The 16,161-nt window shown below is 50.1% G+C and overlaps 6 protein-coding genes and 1 non-coding gene across 7 annotated transcripts; 5 read left to right on the top strand and 2 right to left on the bottom strand.

Moving 5' to 3' along the window:
* Window positions 1-7: 7 nt before the first annotated feature.
* Window positions 8-1,585, top strand: SMT3 (SUMO family protein; the record flags this gene model as incomplete). The annotated part of the gene is made up of 2 exons (XM_019132660.1): window positions 8-43; window positions 1,292-1,585. 2 exons carry the CDS (start codon window positions 8-10, stop codon window positions 1,583-1,585), a joined length of 330 nt encoding a protein of 109 aa, XP_018985549.1.
* Window positions 1,586-2,810: 1,225 nt separating this feature from the next.
* Window positions 2,811-7,220, top strand: GIN4 (protein kinase). The gene has a single exon (XM_019128691.1). The coding sequence runs from the start codon at window positions 3,052-3,054 to the stop codon at window positions 7,096-7,098; it is 4,047 nt and encodes a 1,348-aa protein (XP_018985548.1). The 5' UTR covers window positions 2,811-3,051; the 3' UTR covers window positions 7,099-7,220.
* An 844-nt stretch (window positions 7,221-8,064) lies between these two features.
* Window positions 8,065-10,114, top strand: TOS4 (Tos4p). Its single transcript, XM_019128690.1, has one exon. It carries the CDS (start codon window positions 8,099-8,101, stop codon window positions 9,950-9,952), a length of 1,854 nt encoding a protein of 617 aa, XP_018985547.1. The 5' UTR covers window positions 8,065-8,098; the 3' UTR covers window positions 9,953-10,114.
* Window positions 10,115-10,598: 484 nt separating this feature from the next.
* RPL37B (60S ribosomal protein eL37) lies at window positions 10,599-11,610 on the top strand (the record flags this gene model as incomplete). Its single annotated transcript, XM_019127040.1, has 2 exons — window positions 10,599-10,605; window positions 10,956-11,610. The coding sequence occupies 2 exons, from the start codon at window positions 10,599-10,601 to the stop codon at window positions 11,213-11,215; spliced, it is 267 nt and encodes an 88-aa protein (XP_018985546.1). The 3' UTR covers window positions 11,216-11,610.
* Window positions 11,611-11,643: 33 nt separating this feature from the next.
* BABINDRAFT_t174 lies at window positions 11,644-11,715 on the bottom strand. The gene has a single exon. It is a non-coding gene; the product is annotated as a tRNA-Asp (tRNA).
* Window positions 11,716-12,722: 1,007 nt separating this feature from the next.
* BABINDRAFT_13102 (pseudouridine synthase) lies at window positions 12,723-13,693 on the top strand (the record flags this gene model as incomplete). Its single annotated transcript, XM_019127039.1, has 1 exon — window positions 12,723-13,693. One exon carries the CDS (start codon window positions 12,723-12,725, stop codon window positions 13,578-13,580), a length of 858 nt encoding a protein of 285 aa, XP_018985545.1. The 3' UTR covers window positions 13,581-13,693.
* Window positions 13,694-14,279: 586 nt separating this feature from the next.
* BABINDRAFT_171217 (MATE family efflux transporter) lies at window positions 14,280-15,958 on the bottom strand (the record flags this gene model as incomplete). The annotated part of the gene is made up of 2 exons (XM_019130797.1): window positions 14,280-15,642; window positions 15,939-15,958. The coding sequence occupies 2 exons, from the start codon at window positions 15,956-15,958 to the stop codon at window positions 14,280-14,282; spliced, it is 1,383 nt and encodes a 460-aa protein (XP_018985544.1).
* Between the last annotated feature and the right edge of the window lie 203 nt (window positions 15,959-16,161).

Genomic DNA, 16,161 nt, shown 5'->3' with positions numbered 1-16,161 from the left:
GCGAAACATGACCAACTTAATAACTACCAACACAATTGTGAGAGTATATTGGTTCAACCATACTTGGGAGAGTCGGTCACTTAAACTGAGATACGGTCTTCGGATGAAGGATAGATTGTAAGGACTCACCTCCTGAAAGGGTACCGGAAGGGTGGGGGAAAAGAACTGCTCGTAATTGAAACCTTCGACAGAGGGGTTCTGAGAAGAAGGAGTGGATATACGCGGTGGAGGCGACCGCGTGGGAAAGTACGGAGGAGATGTGACTGGAGGGTTATTAACGACGCGAATTGCAAGGTGGGGATCTTCGTACACTGAAAATTTTAAAAAACTAAGCGAATCAAACATTTTGTGGTTGAAGAATAGGACAGCCAGAGGTTTTTCGTAAGGGATGCGAGGCACCTGGTATATAAATACCTGGAATATTCGCACACCTAATGATAATTATATTAATTTATCGCTGGATGAATACCCCAAAACACGGCTTCAAATGAGCTCTAGAGGTGTTTTGCAGTGGACAAGCTGCATATGCAAGTTTCAGAAGTGTATCGAATTGGGCTTGAGGATCTGGGCGAGATAAACGCTAATACAGAAGGCAACCTTTTACTCCTGTGTAAAACTTGTACATATTTTTTTTTTTTTTTTTTTTTGACTACAGTCCACGTGTACTTTACAAAACGGTAGAGGTCTTTCCTGGTTGTGCTCGTCGCTTGATGGATATTCTGCAGTACGTCTACGTACCATCTACACCAGCTCATATCCAATTCTCGTATTTATCTGGCCAAGATTCAAGCAAGAAAAAAAAAAACGTGACCAGGCGGATACAGTGTAATTACAAAATTCCAGAGCAACCCCTTAGGTATAAGAACGAAGCACTGTGTCCGCTGAGGTTTCGATTCGACCGTAGTGTTATACCAGGTGCCTGCATAGCGCGTTCATTCTTACGCGTCAGGCCGGGTAACGTGCAGGGATAGCTGCAAGCGGCAACATCCGAAGAAAAATAAAACGCAGGCGTTGAAGGTAAACATACGTTGCTGTGCTCTTTTTGTCTACGAATACAGTCAACTCGAAAGTTTTTGAAGTATGTATGAGCAAGCTTGGTGTCAGGAGATTCTGGAAACATGGTTGGTTAACGAGGGTGATGTAGTTCGAGGGAGTTTGAGCTGACGACGCTTCTGGCATTCCAAGCCCTCCAAACTCTTTTCGCCACCATCCCGAACCATAAATATCAGGCTTCACGTTACGCTTGGGAATTATAGCACACGTACAACCAAAACAGTACTAACACACCAAGCACATCATGTCTGACGACGAGCAAAAGCCTAAGGACGAGGTTAAGACCGAGACCCACATCAACTTGAAGGTGTCTGACGGTAGTAACGAAATCTTCTTCAAGATCAAGAGATCTACCCCTATGAAACGTTTAATGGAAGCTTTCTGCAAGAGGCAGGGCAAGTCCATGGACACCTTGCGCTTCTTGATTGACGGTCAGCGCCTCTCTCCGGATAACACCCCCGATGATCTTGACTTGGAAGATGGGGATGTTATCGAGGCCCATGCTGAACAAACCGGTGGTTGCGCCTTCTAAAGCATCCGAGGAATGCCACGAGAGGCCCAGGGCAGTTAAAATACCCTCCGTCCTCTCGACAGCTATACGCATCCCGTGATGTTCAATTTTTCACCCAGAAGCACCGTCCTGCCCCACTCCTGTATAGTTCTTTTTGAGCTGTCCCAATTCCCTGGCCTGGTGGCTGAGGATTTTACAGTAAGGAATACAATTACATTTGAAAAATGAAGGGTGAAGTAGGAACAGTAAGGGTAGGGGTTTTTTTTTTACGAGATGTATTATCTCACGAAAGTCCCGATGGGTATTTAATTATGGGTCAAACTGGATTACTAGCGAGTATTTACAGCTTAGCTTGGGGGCTCTATCGGTCTAGTGGCTAGGCCATTGGTATTCTAACGCGGGGTCTGCGTATAATCATTCCCAAAATGGATACCCATATCGGCCAAGAAAGTTAGAAGTTTCCCAATGAGGATTGCCGTATCCCTCTGTAGTTTTTGCAGGTTATGGTATCAAGCTATTATCATCCATCTGCAACTCAAGTATAAAAAGTCCAATACAGCCATTGAACCTAACAGGACTTGTATGTCATCGGTTATCCTAGTGTTCGTAAAATTCCTATTATGTCATTATTGTGAAAGCTCTTAATTTATACTCCCCTAGACACGGCCAACCCGTTATTGTCTGAGTCTTGCTTGAAGACGCTCACTCGCTTACATCAGCACATATATTTTTCCCTCATTCGGCCATAATTGCCCCAACGCGTACGAGAATATGCAAGGCGCTTCCTGTACATGGTGCCTGTTTTGAACCCAGACTTACTTTTAAAGCGTACCAGTGAGTAGAGCGGGTTAATTCATTTCTCTTGGTAAAGACTTTGCCAGCACTTGTGTGCATTAAAGTGTTTCCACCTCTAACGCTGTTTTCCTTGTGTCAAACACTAAGCTTTCGTCTCTTGAGTTTTTCATTCTCTGAGCTTCTGCCTCCTGGTTTTTCCTTATCTCCCTTCTATGACGGGGTATAAGAACCAGTGCCGGCCATATTGTAATCCCAACGCAACATTGTGCTTGTAGTACATTTTCTATCTGTGGCCAAATCCCAATTGGTAAAAATTGCAGCCGTTCCAAGTGAGCCTCACCACCGACGCGCATAGGCGATTATTCGGCAAGACGCGTCAGGACGGTATTTGTTTTTTCGTCCCCCGAAAATTAATTTATACTTGGCCTCTTCCTACGTTTCTTCCGTGCTCAACGAAACGGATTTGAAGATCTCACAAGACAAATCACAGCCGTCCCAGTCATACATTCGTTTACCAGTCGTACGGACACGCCAGTTAAATTATCGCTAGCCAGTCACTCCCTCTTAGTTACCGCAACTTATACCCGTTTTTGCAAACTCCGCCATCCAGAACACTGCCCTTCGCTGCACTTCTTGCGCTTCAAGTTTCACCTTACCAAACCCACAATAACTGGTTGCCTCCATAGCTACCTATGACTTCCGTTTCACATCACTCGCGCCAGCCGTCGCTTGCGTCGACGCTCGCGTCGGCCGCGTCCCCGGCGCAGCATCCTCAGTCCATTGGCCCATGGCGCCTCGGGCGCACGTTGGGTGCGGGCGCCACAGGGCGCGTGCTTCTCGCGACACACGCCACTACCCGGCAGAAGGCTGCCGTTAAGGTGGTTTCTAAGGCCGCGTTGGGCGACGATGCCTCCCACAACAAGGGCTGCGACGCGGCAGGTTTGCCGTACGGTATCGAGCGCGAGATCATCATCATGAAGTTGCTCTCCAACCCGCACGTGTTGCGGCTCTACGACGTGTGGGAGACATCCAAGGCGTTGTATTTGGTTCTCGAGTACGTTGAAGGCGGGGAGTTGTTTGACCTCCTCGTAGAACAGGGCCCGTTACCCGAGGCCGAGGCTGTGCGCTACTTCCGCCAGATCGTGCTCGGCGCCGCATACTGCCATGCATTGGGGATCTGCCACCGTGACCTCAAGCCCGAGAACTTGCTCCTCGACGGCAACTATAACGTCAAGCTCGCAGACTTTGGCATGGCCGCCTTGGAAAGTAACGGCCGGTTGCTCGAGACCTCCTGTGGCAGCCCACACTACGCCGCCCCCGAAATCGTCTCCGGCTTGAAGTACCACGGTGCCGCCTCCGACGTGTGGTCGTGTGGGGTGGTGCTTTTCGCGCTCCTTACGGGCCGGTTACCGTTCGACGATGAGAACATCCGCAACTTGCTTCTCAAGGTCCAGAGTGGGGCTTTCGACATGCCCGCCGAACTTTCGCGCGAGGCCAAGGACTTGCTCGCGCGCATGTTGCACGTCGACCCAAATCGCAGAATCCCCACCGACAAGGTGTTGGAACATCCGTTGTTGCGCAAATACCCACAGACCGAGCAAGACTTGCAGGTCACGGCCGACTTACCGGCGCCGGACACCGCGTCGCGCTCCCTCGGCTCGCGCAAGCGTGTCGACAAGCAGATCCTTCACAACCTCTCCATCTTGTGGCACGGTAGACCCGTTGACGAGATTGTTGACGCGCTTCTCTCGCCCGACAGCTGTCCCGAGAAGACCTTCTACGCGTTGCTCTTGCGCTACAAGCTCGCGCACGAGGACCCGCAGCCGAAGAAGGCGCTGATCGCGACGTCGCCGTCCGTGTCCCGCGGCTTGGTGGTGTCCTCGTCCGTGTCTCGTGGTTTGATCGCGTCGCGCACGCCCAAGCGCACATCCATCGCGGCGTCCTCCGCGCGCAACCGCGGTACGTCCTTCTCACTCAAAAACGGCTCAGTCTCCTCGGTCACGTCCTCACCGAAGAAGCGTGGCTACCGCTACTCCTATCTCCAGTCGCCCGGCACACCCGGTCGCTCGCCTGGCCGTTCGCCGGGCAAGGCGCCGCATTCCCCTAAGAAGCACCCGTACCAGCTGTTGCAGCGCCAGTCGTACCAGGACATCCCACCGCCGATCCCTCGAAGCCTTTACGACGATATCATGAAAGTGGAAGAGGAAGAAAACGCCAAAGCGGCGGCGGTCGCAGGTAAGGACACCCGGGATGTGGTAAACGACTTGGGGTCGGGGTTGGCCCCCAGCGCCATGGACTTTGACGCGGTCTCCACAAGCTCCAACCTTCTGCCGTCTCGGTCGTCCAACCGCCTTCTGGCTTCCCGATCGTCCAAGCGCATTCTGGTTTCACGTTCGTCTAACCGCCTTCTGGCGTCCTCCAGCTCTAACCGTCTTCTGGTGACGTTGACAAAGTCCAAGTCCAAGAACCGGTTGTCGCGTCGGTTGTCAACCACGTTCCGCAACTCTGTCATGGGCAACGGGCTCAAACGTAACTCAATCACCTCCAAGCTCATCTCGACTTACGCCAAGCTCCATGAGGAGTCTGACTGGGAGTATATCGAGAAGTCCGCCAAGCGCACCTCGTTGACCTTTGCCACGTTGATCGACAAGGTATTCAACCAGGACGAGGAGGAGGAACGCGAACAAATCGAGCGGGAGTTGGCGGCCGAAGCGCGCGAGCGCATTGCGAGGGAGATCGAGGAGGAGGAGAGACTCGCTCGCCAAGAGAGACAGGCGGCCAGACGCAGCAACATCCGTAAGAGTGTGTTGAAACCGTCCAAGGCGCCAGAGTTGATTATCCACGGGGCAGATGTGGAAAAAAAGTACCGGTCAACTTCCGGACCCGCCCCTGTCTCCGAGCATATGTTGACCAAGAACGACGTTGAGAACTTGAAGCGCCGCGTGGCGTCTACCCAAGCGAGCACTCGGGCCAGACCTGTGTCGCGCTTAGACCCGCGGTGGATTGCATATGAGAACGAGAACGAGGATGCTGTGTTGCAGATGGAGATCGAGATGGGCATTGCCGATCCACAGGCCGTTGCGGATGCCAAGAAACGGGCAAAGGCCGCCGCCAAGGCCGAGGCCAAGGCACAGGCTAAGGCCGAGAGGGAAGCTAGGAGACGTAGCCAATTGGACAAGGAAAAAGGCGAACAGGCACGGAGACGGCGGAAGTCCAAGACCATGGAGGTGTATGAGAGGGATGAGGCCACTGGGCCTGTCCGTAGAGGCTCCCACGAAGAGTACCCTGACAGGAGAGCCTCTGACTATAGAAGAGTTTCCTCTAGAGATGAGCCATACGCATCCAGAAGAGTCTCTAAAGAAGAGGCGTATGAGTCCAGGAGAATTTCCCGCTCTTCAAGGGCCGAACCTTCCGGCGCTGCCTCCCGTTATGATGCCGCCGACCCTATGGAGTATGAATACACTAGTCGTATTGCCCTGGTGACCATCCCTCAAGTGACTCGCAAGTCCAAGCACTTTTCCCAGTCTAACAAGCGTCTTTCGGTCCTTTCCCTCTACTCGACCAAGTCGTCTTTCCACGATTTGAACTTGCACATCCGAGAGAGCGCTGCTGCGAGGAAGCAGGCCCAGGTTGACCGCTACTCCAAGTACAACCAGCCGGTGGAGGAGTACGACGAAGATAGCGAAGCTACCGTTAACCGTACTGGGTATGTGAACGAAACTGATGGCACGATTGATGAGAGCCAGTTGTCGGACGCCGACGGTACCTTCAAGGCCCCACTTTCACGCATTGACTCTCGCCCGATATCTGAATGTCCTACCTTGCCTGAGTCGCATAGAAAACTGCGCTACGCATCGGGGTCTGAGGATGACTCTGAGGATGGAGACTCTGAGGGAGATGACAATGACTCTGACGAGGAGCAGGAAGTGGACGACAACGAGTCCGAAGCGGAGGAAGATGGTGATGATACTTACTTCAACAACATTAAACTTCCTGCTCCGAAGTCTCGCGCTGCTTCTGGCGGCAAGAAGGCTGAGGCCAAGTCTCGGCTCGCCCAGAATGCCACCAAGAAGTCCATGATCCCAGATAGTATTGAGGCAAAGACTGCTTCTGAAAAGGAAGCTGTACCATCTCAGCCACGTCCTTCTTCCTCTACGGTAATCCAGACCTCTGTGCCCCCTGCTTCTATTCAAGTTCCGAAGCGTGGTGGCCCACAGCCGGAGCGCAAACCTCTTGACAATATCACCAACGTGGAACAGAAGCATAGCAAGTCCATCTTCAGACGCTTCTCTCCGTTCGGTAAAAAGGTTGAGGAGGCTCCTGTCCGTCCGGCGGACGCTGCCACGGCCAATATCACCTCCGCCGAGCCTGCAAGACAGAGCACTTTCCTCAGCTGGTTTAACAAGAACGCAGCTGCCGACGAAAGAACGGTGGGTTCTATCCTCACCCAGGTGGATATGTTCAACGCGTTGAACTCGTTGTTGTCCACCTGGAGACAGTACGGGATTCGTGACTTGGAATCTCGTAAGTCAACATACAGCATCACCGGTACCATCGCGAAGAACGCGTCTTTGAGAATGAAAAGTGCGAGCTTTGAGATCATGGTGATCCGCCAAGCCGAAAATAAGTCCAAGGTGTTGTTCACCAGGGTGAAGGGTTCGCTGGATACCTTTGCCAAGTTTTATGGCGAGATCAGGAAGGTATTGGTTAAGGAAAGCGTTGTCGATCAGGAAGGGTGAGTTTTTTGTATATCCATTTTATCTATTTTTCCATTAATGTATACTATTCTGTTTGTTTTTATTCCATCCTTTAATTTTCATAATCACCTAAGAGTTATGGTTTTTGCCTATAAAGGTCCGAGCTAGCTTTGTTGAATTATTGGCTATAACTATTTTAATATTTCATTCCCCCGTATTTTTCTGGTTTCCATAGAATCGCTAGTGCGTTGCGCGGCTTTTGGTATCTGATGGCTATAGAAGGAGTTGCTAAGAATTGCTCCTCCAATCGCTTTTATTTCAGAGTATCAGAGCTCGCAATATTGAAATGTACTCTTTAAGGAATATATGTACGGTTTGTTGACCTGCGAGAATTGGCTCATGGTATGTCACGTGCGTGCAATTCGGTTTTGTCATCAAAGCTTTATTCACCGATCGTTTTATTTTCTATTGGTTTTATTATCCATTCGTTTTAGTTATTGGTAACAGCCTCAATGGGTTAACCTCTATACTTTTAATACGGACTAGCACCCCTGCAACTTGACACCCTTTCCATGACCCTTGAGCCTAGCGTTCTCCCTGAAGCCTGCATAAGGCCCGAACCCGGCTCAGATAAGATAGAGCAGTCCGTCATAGCCATTGATATCATATATCTAGTTAAAAAATCACCCAGAGCTCTAGCACTCCTGATAGGCCACCAGCTAACAAAGCGCCTCATGGGGGTTTGTCGTATACGTGCCCGTGCTTTGGTGTAATTCGAGTTTCGCCAGGCGCGTCGTACAGTATTTCGTGCCTGCGAAAACAAAAGGTAAACAAGAGGCGCGTCATTTCTTCCCTCTGTTTACCATTTGAATTTTCGTCTCGCTGGGAGAGACACGCTACGGCACGCCCGCCCTCCACAGGGAGGCGCAATACTCTGTTTTGTTTACTTTCAGATCCTACGGGCTTTTTCTCTCTCAACCTATTTTTTTTCCTTACGGGAGCACTATTACAAACTATCCTGAAGGGTATCATAATACATACCATGAACCAATTTCCTCCGTCGTCCCCGTTGCTTTCAGCACATGAGGACTTGAACGAAACAGACGCCTTTAGCTTAGGCGTCAAGCCAGTACCACCCCAAATGCCCCCAAAGACCCACAAGTTGGGCGACAGCTTGTATCAGAGAACCACCCAAACCGGCTACCCCTCCCCATACCCATCCTCTACCGCCGGTAGGTCTTCCTCGCCATCCAGACAGGTACACAGTGACGCGTTGGAATCAGATGCCAGCTCACCTATAAAGCACGCTACAAGCGCCAAGAGAGACTTGTACCCCCCAAAGATCGCCATCTCTGCCTTCGAGAAGCTAAAGAGAGTCCAATTCATGTCTCCCGCCAAGCAAGAGGTCGCTCCCCAGCTCCAGGCCGAACCATTACCATTTGAGGTGTTGGAGCCGTTGGCCCACGTCAAGCGGATTCCAATTCCTTCGGTGAACGAATCCGTCACCATTGGTAGATCTTCCAAGTCTTGCGACTACGCGTTGAATTGTGATAACAAGTTGATTTCCAGATCCCATCTCTCCCTCACGACTACCGAAACGGGGATCGAGGTTGTTTGCTTGGGTTGGAACGGCATCAGTTTGACGCTTCCATGCAAAGCTTCCGTCAAGTTTGCTAATGGGAAGCAGGAGGACTTTGAGGTCATCACTGAGCACGACGTTGCCTTCAGAGACATGGCCAGAAGTGGTGTATCGAACGTTCCGCGTTCTGTGACTGCTGAGGGCAGCAGCACCTCTTTCTTCATTTTGAGGAACGAGAGGTTGAAGGTTCCAAAGATGGAAGGTATGATTATCGACATCAGGGGCGAGTCGATCTTGCTTGAGCTTAGCGATGAGGGTGAAACCGACGAAGAAACCAGTGAAGAGTTGTTTAAAGCTATTGAACCGGGTACAACCGAGCAGCCGGTCGTTGAAATCGCCAAGGTGCCAGCGCCAGTGGCCTTTACCCCTGAACAAGCCAACGCTGCTGAACTACTTGGTTTGCCAATGAGGGGTACTCCAGCTTTGCCCCAGGTGCAAGCACCAGCGACTCCAACGAAGAGCATGGCTCCACCAAAGCTGGTGGAAGTTGCACCTACCGCTGCCCCAGTTGCTGTGAAAACGCCAGTTGCTCTTCAAATACCGCAAGCCACCCCAACCGTCCTTTCCACTACGATCAAGACTGCGGCCAGAGAAGAGAAACAAGCAGTGGCTGCTGCTGCTGCTGCCCCTCCGTTTGAGATTTTACGGGATGCCACCCCCGCCGCTACTGAACGGGCTGAATCAGCCACAGACAGGGGCATTTTGGCCCGGAGGGATACCAATATCCCAGCCCAGGGTACGCCAGAGACCGAAAAGAGGGAGGCTCTTACTGATAGCCCAGAGTCTGCCAAGAGACACAGGACTGAGGCAGAACTGGATCTCGAACACACTCTTTCCAAGAGATCCAAGTCGCAGGAACCGGCCTCCCCGGACCAGGTCGAGGAGATTTTGGCGCTGATCAAAGGCTTGACTAATATCGAGAATGTGTTGATCAACCACTTGGCCTTCTCCAGATTATCCTCCACGCCGTTATCCTCGTTGTCCGCCATCAGCCACTTTACCGCAAAATTGTCGAGAAGGGAGTTGAGGGCAGTGCTCGCAAGCGTGGCTTGTTTGGGGGTTATCTACAGAACCGGCAAAGATGCCGCGGGTAAGCCTCTTGACGAGGAGTACTACTACAGCCCAGAGCACGACGACGACGGGAACAGACAGATGCTCGTTGCTAACAGCCGTGGTGGTAAGAGTTTAAGATCTTGCAGAAAAACCCACAAGCAGTACTTCTGGAAGAAACCAGCCCCGGCCCACAAGAAGTACTAAGCAGTGCTTGCCCACATTCACCCGCATTCCTACATTCCTCGTACTTTTCTGCGACGGAGTCACCATATCTACCACTTGGCTTTTATCCTTTGGCATCCGCTTTTTCTTTCCTATCTGTGTACCATACTGTGTATAATAATAGAGATTTTGTTCTCCTCCCCTACTCACATAGGATCCTTTAGGCGTATGCGGGCAACTACTATGGAGCTAATAAGATCCAACGGGGAAAGTCACGTGCATCAGATTAGGGCTGGCCTTGATGCAGTATAGCCAGTCACAGATAATTCCAAGATTCTTGTTAAATGCGGGCTTACAAGAGGGAATTTGGTGGGCCACGACCAAACGTCCTCTACGTGGCGCCATTTGTCGGCGATCGCTCTAGGCTCGGTAGGAAAATTTTCGCTTTCAATTTGTGTCCTGCACGAAAGTTGTGAGCGATGGCCATTTCGACCGGGTTACACCCACTGCCCGTTTCCTTCGGATTTTCCCTGCCATAGTGTGAGTGTCACTGTGAGGAGGAACCCGCTGGGTGCGTGAGGTAGCAAATTCTCTTAGCAATTCGGATTAAAAGTGAAAAGTCGTATATCTCAATGTGTTGAAAACCCCCTTACAAAGTTTTTAATACCACATCAACTAGCCTATAAAAATGAGTAGTACGTGAGAGATACTATCAAGAGCATACTCCATTTGATCATAGCGACAAGCTAACGGTTCCAAATCCGCCCATGTGTCAAGTTTTGTTCCCGTCCCTGAAAATTTTCACCAACCACGGGAAGGTTACACGCAGAAGACCAGCTCTACTGCGACAATGATAAACGTGAGGATATGGTTTGTGTCCCGGCGAAGAAGAACGAGGGTCATGTTATATACCCCTCACTCCACCCAGCAGCGAGTTTGAGCGGTCTACGCGAACTCTCATATCAAACCACTCTCTAGCGTCGGAACTTATGATCAAATGAAGTATTCCCCTTTATCGAAACCCGATTACTAACACCCACTATAGAAGGTACTCCATCCTTCGGTAAGCGTCACAACAAGTCCCACGTTTTGTGCAACAGATGTGGCAGACGTTCTTTCCATTGCCAGAAGAAGACCTGTTCTGCTTGTGGTTACCCAGCTGCCAAGTTGAGATCCCACAACTGGGCTCTTAAGGCCAAGAGAAGACACACCACCGGTACCGGTAGAATGCAATACTTGAAGCACGTTTCTAGAAGATTCAAGAACGGTTTCCAATCCGGTGTTGCCAAGCCACAAACCGCTTAATTTATTGAAATCATATAAATCTACTCGCATGTCCAATACGGTTGGTGAAATTACTTTTCCAGATTCCTTGTTTCTCTACGCTGTTCCATATATATTTTCATTAAATTCTGTCAAATCTGTTTAAACCCGGTTTAAAGCTAATACTAGATATAACGATTTATTCCCGACCGAGTACCTTTTGGGCAATGCCGTGGGAGTATTTCCTTGTAACTCGCTTTGTGGTTTCTGGATTCCAAAGGGTCTGGCCGGAGGCAGAGCTTATGATACGATCCATGCTTGACTGACGCTGTTATGGGTCAATTCACGTAGAAGCTAGGCCCGTAACAATGGAGGCCACGATCCTATTGCTTACCGACATTCATATTTTGACGTATTAATCGAAAGTCTTACCCCGTAATATCCACTAGAAGAGCTTGCCAAAAAGAATGCTCCGCGACGGGGAATTGAACCCCGGTCCCCCGCGCGACAAGCGGGGATTCTAGCCACTAAACTATCACGGACGACTCTTAACGAGATATGGATTATCAATTAAGACCCTTGGAGGTAGAGATCTTTGCCTCGAGATGGCGGGCTGATCCTACCTTTGAGACACAGCTGTAACGTGTTATTTGTCTAGGACGGAATAAAAACTCTTTCTGCTCTCTTTCTCTACGAACTTCAAATTCCTCTTTGTAATCGTCGACATATGTAATAGTTATAGCCGGAGGTTGGTCTGGATTCTTGGCCAGAGGGGGCTTGTGCGTCGCTAGACGGGAGGTGGAGGTCGGAGCTGATAGGCTGGAAGGTAGAGCGAGGTCGAATCTGGAGTATAGGGGTGGAGGAGTATATATGGGTAGCACTAAATGTTAGACTAGTACGATGTGTAGGTAAGACGCGGAATAGAGGCACGATCTTTGTGTACTGAAAACCAGATAAAAGAGGTCATTTAAAACATGGAATGAATTAATTGTTGATTTTTGGCAATCCGCTGCTGAATAATGTCGGCATTCACGGCGGTAAGCAATAAATGGTGACTGATTATACTGAAACCACTTCAAAAACATTATTTCATGTTCTTTTGAGGCACTGTATGGAATTCTTCAAACGGTCCTGTGACATCAAATGTCAATAGGAACAGATTTCAACACTAATGATTATCGTTCGGAGCGTAGCCCGAGGAATACAAGCTTGGGGCTACTTTGATATATTGAGTTAGCGTGGGTAGTATCAACAAGTGGTTGCACGTACATGCTTGCTGCTTGCTTCTCCAAGAATGTAAAACTTCAACTATTTTAGATTGTCTAAGGTATTAGCCTGGGAATCGTAGAGTATGGAGGCTTACAGTTTCAACCCGTTTGTCCTTTTGATATTAGTAACAAGCTTTGGCAGATATCACAGGGTTTCCTGCGAGATAGACTGCGAGCCGCACTGGCCGATCATGCATATAATCAGATCTGCATATCGCTGAAAATCTTTTGGCATAACCTCAGGTCTATCTAACCAATGACTGGCCACTAAACCGTTATCAATGAAGTGGGCCCAATTAAAGTCTCTTGCACCGTTCCAGGTTCTCCATGACCTGCTTCATTTCCTCATCGTCAATAAACCTCCAGGCATCGTGTCGCAGAGCGGTAAACAGCATCATTCGCGCAAGCTAGACGAGGAGAGTGTCATCTACCAGTTGAGCAAGCAGTTGCGGAGAGACTATCCTGAGTCTAAGGAGTACAGCCAGCTCAAAACCGTGCACCGATTGGACCGTCCGGTGACGGGTGCCATGGTGATTGCCAAGACAAAGATTGGGGCCCAAAACTTTTCCAAAAATTTGCAACAAGGTGGGAACAAGGGCTTCCTCATCAAGCGCCGATACATTGCCTTGATCCAAGAGCCTGACTTGCAGTACGTGTATCGGAACAAATGTATCCATTTCACAAACAAGGAAAAAACTCAGGGCATCATCACCACGGACGCCGGGAAAACGTCTGTGACCAAGTTTCACGCCTTGACAGACCTCGAGCCCCAGCCTCTTTCTGGCCTAGCGGAGTATTTCAACCGTGTGCCGCGGATTCCGGTGCTTCTCGAGTTGGTTTCCGGCCGTAAGCACCAGATCAGAGAGCACCTCCAGGAGGCGTTCAGACAACCCGTGCTCAACGACATGGAATACGATGCGGACCCTCTCCACATAGATTTTAACCAGATTGCTTTGCATTCGTTGTATGTCAAGACCAAAGTGGGAATGGCTATGAATGAAATTATTGCCCCAATGTGCTATGGGCAGGGATTGTGGGATGGCTACCTTGACCAAGAGGGGAACTTTTTGCCTGAGATCGTGCAAGCGGTCAGGGAGTTCGAGGTGCCCTACATCCCACCGAAGGAGGTTGAGATGTAATTCGTTGACTAGATGGAATATATAGATAATTAAGGGTTATTTATTGTTAACTGGCCTATACAGGTGCCATCAGAGGCTGAGCTGGTTGATTCGATTTGGTTGTCGCTTTGCGCTGTAAGAGAAATTTATTTCCTTTGCTAAGGAGTGAATAGTGTTGATACAATACACTCGGTTTCGTTAGGAAAACTGACAATAGAAAATATAGTTTAGTCTTCCAGATATCGATCATTAAAATTGATTGACGTATGTCTCGTGAAAGCCCACAGAAATATACATATGTTTTGACAGCGTTTATCAAAATTGCCTTTTGGAACATCCAGTCACAGAATGCACAGTTTCGTACATTCTACCCTTACTAACTCCTGGTGGACTGGCAAAGAAAACCTATCATGTGGTCAACGTCGACAATATCGTCTTGTTCTACGGAACCGTACCCTCCTATAATAACTATATAAGGGTGTTTTTAATTTACTAATACTTGACCTTGGACACTCAGGTAGATATGTTTGTCATATCCCAACAAGCTTCCAGCTATCTGAACAACAATTCTTATCGATAACATGGGATCATGCTTACAGGCTAAAGCTCACAACGTATTTCCATTTTTAGATTTATACCAAGGTTACCACTAAAGATAAGAAAACTTTCAAGACTAACATACTGTACGATTCCTAGTCTCCGATTCTTATTCCTCGATTCTTAGTCTCCTTCGATTCTTTTCTGCGCTTCCCTTACAATCACTGCCCAGTCACTGCGCCAGATCAAAACACCCTCGCACACACTCAACACCACCACACCAACCCCGTACCCGGCCCAAAGGCCGTCTAACTCCCAGCCGCGGGAAAAGGCGAGATACACAGACGAGGGCAACGCGATCAAGTAATAACATACCAAATTCAACACACTCCCAATTCGCTGTCTGCCCTGGCCTCGCAAAACACCCGCAAACGTGACGTTGAAACCGTCACACAACTGCACCAAAGCCAACACCTTGATGGTTTCGGCCGCAGGCTCAATTACCGAGTCGTGCAGGGAGAACAGCCGTGCGAGGTAGTAGCGGCCGAAGTAGAGCACCATGAAGTTGAACACCGAAATCACACCGCCGATTGCGTACGAGAGATGCGTCATGACTTGTGCGGCATGTGGCTGCCGCGAGCCAACGTAATGTGCGATGCGGGTCGAGATACCGACGGCAAGCGCGAATGGGAGCTGGAAGATCAACGAGCCCAAGCTGGTGGCAATAGACTGCGCAGCCAACGCTTCGGTACCGAAAAAGCTCGACAAGAGGGTGAGGATTTCAAAGACACTGAACTCTGCCAAAACCATCACCACACCCGGCAATGCGAGGCGCCCGATGGGCGCCCAGTTCTGGAAGCTAAAGGCGTCACTAATATCCAAGCCGCCCCAACATTTACGACCGTCAACAAACACTACGTATAGCAACAATAACGCGGCGGTGAGCCAGTACATAAGTGCCACTGCGATCGGCGCGCCCACGAACCCGAGGCCCGCGGGGTAGACCAACGCGTATGTGAGCGCAAAGTTGAGCGGTGCCACGAACGCCAAAACGTACGTGCACGCGTTGAAGAGTCTCTGGGACTGGACGAAGCGCTTTCCAGACTCGAAGAAGATGTAACCGGGAGCACCAAACGCCACAACCCGGAGAAACGTTTGTGCCATGGCGCAGACGTCATCGTCATCCACCACGAGTCGCAACACCGCACCGCTATTGAACCAGAAGAGGGCCATCGGGAGAAGCAATGTAAGCATCATCGCGGAGGCACGTTGGAAGTACGCCCCGACGAGGGTGTAGTTGCCTGATCCGTACGCCTGCGCGCACAAGGTATCTAACGAGGTGGTCATGCCCTCGAAAATGGCCAACCCCGTGATGTTGTAGGTCATGACGGCTAAAGATGCGGCTGCAAGCTCGCTAGGCCCTAAGTGTCCGAGCACCACGAGCGACGTAATGGGCAAGCAGTACTGGAGGAAGAATGTCACGATCAACGGTATCGCGGACGTGATAATGTACCCGGCCTCGCGTGCATACGTCGTGGCACCGGCACTGAGACTTGTACGGCGCGTGTGTGGCCAGAGACTGTCAGTTTCCTGCAAGAGGTTATCGGTTTCGGATAGCGGCTCTTCGGCCGCAAGGATGAGCGGCCGTTTCGTGATTGAGAAGCTCGGGAGGCGTGGTCTGGATGAGTAGGACATGAGTATGCAAGGGGATAAAGACGTAGGGGGAAGGGTGTGCCAATATCGAGCGGGCCTGAGTATTCTAGAATAGGAGGGGGTGACCGTTTAAGCTGTTGGTAATGGGGGGATAACCTGTGTGTGGCTTCACCCCTGCGATAAGCTCACGTGCCCGCCTCGAAGCGCATCGAGATGCCGCTTTAATCCATGCGGCGCCGATAAGGCACGTGCTGCTGTGTGTGAGGCCATCGGTTAGGAAAGAGGCTGGTAGATTTATGGATAAAGCAACCAATAGCCTGGCATCAGGCCAATGAGGTTAATCCAATATTAAGTAGGTTATGTTGGTTCTTAGATGAGGGGTATTGGGCCACTACGTCACAGCTAACGATAA

This window comes from Babjeviella inositovora (genome assembly GCF_001661335.1).
Source record: "Babjeviella inositovora NRRL Y-12698 unplaced genomic scaffold BABINscaffold_5, whole genome shotgun sequence".
Taxonomy (NCBI): domain Eukaryota; kingdom Fungi; phylum Ascomycota; class Pichiomycetes; order Serinales; genus Babjeviella; species Babjeviella inositovora.
The sequence above is the reverse complement of the archived record's forward strand: the minus strand, read 5'-3'. Positions and strand labels throughout refer to the sequence as shown.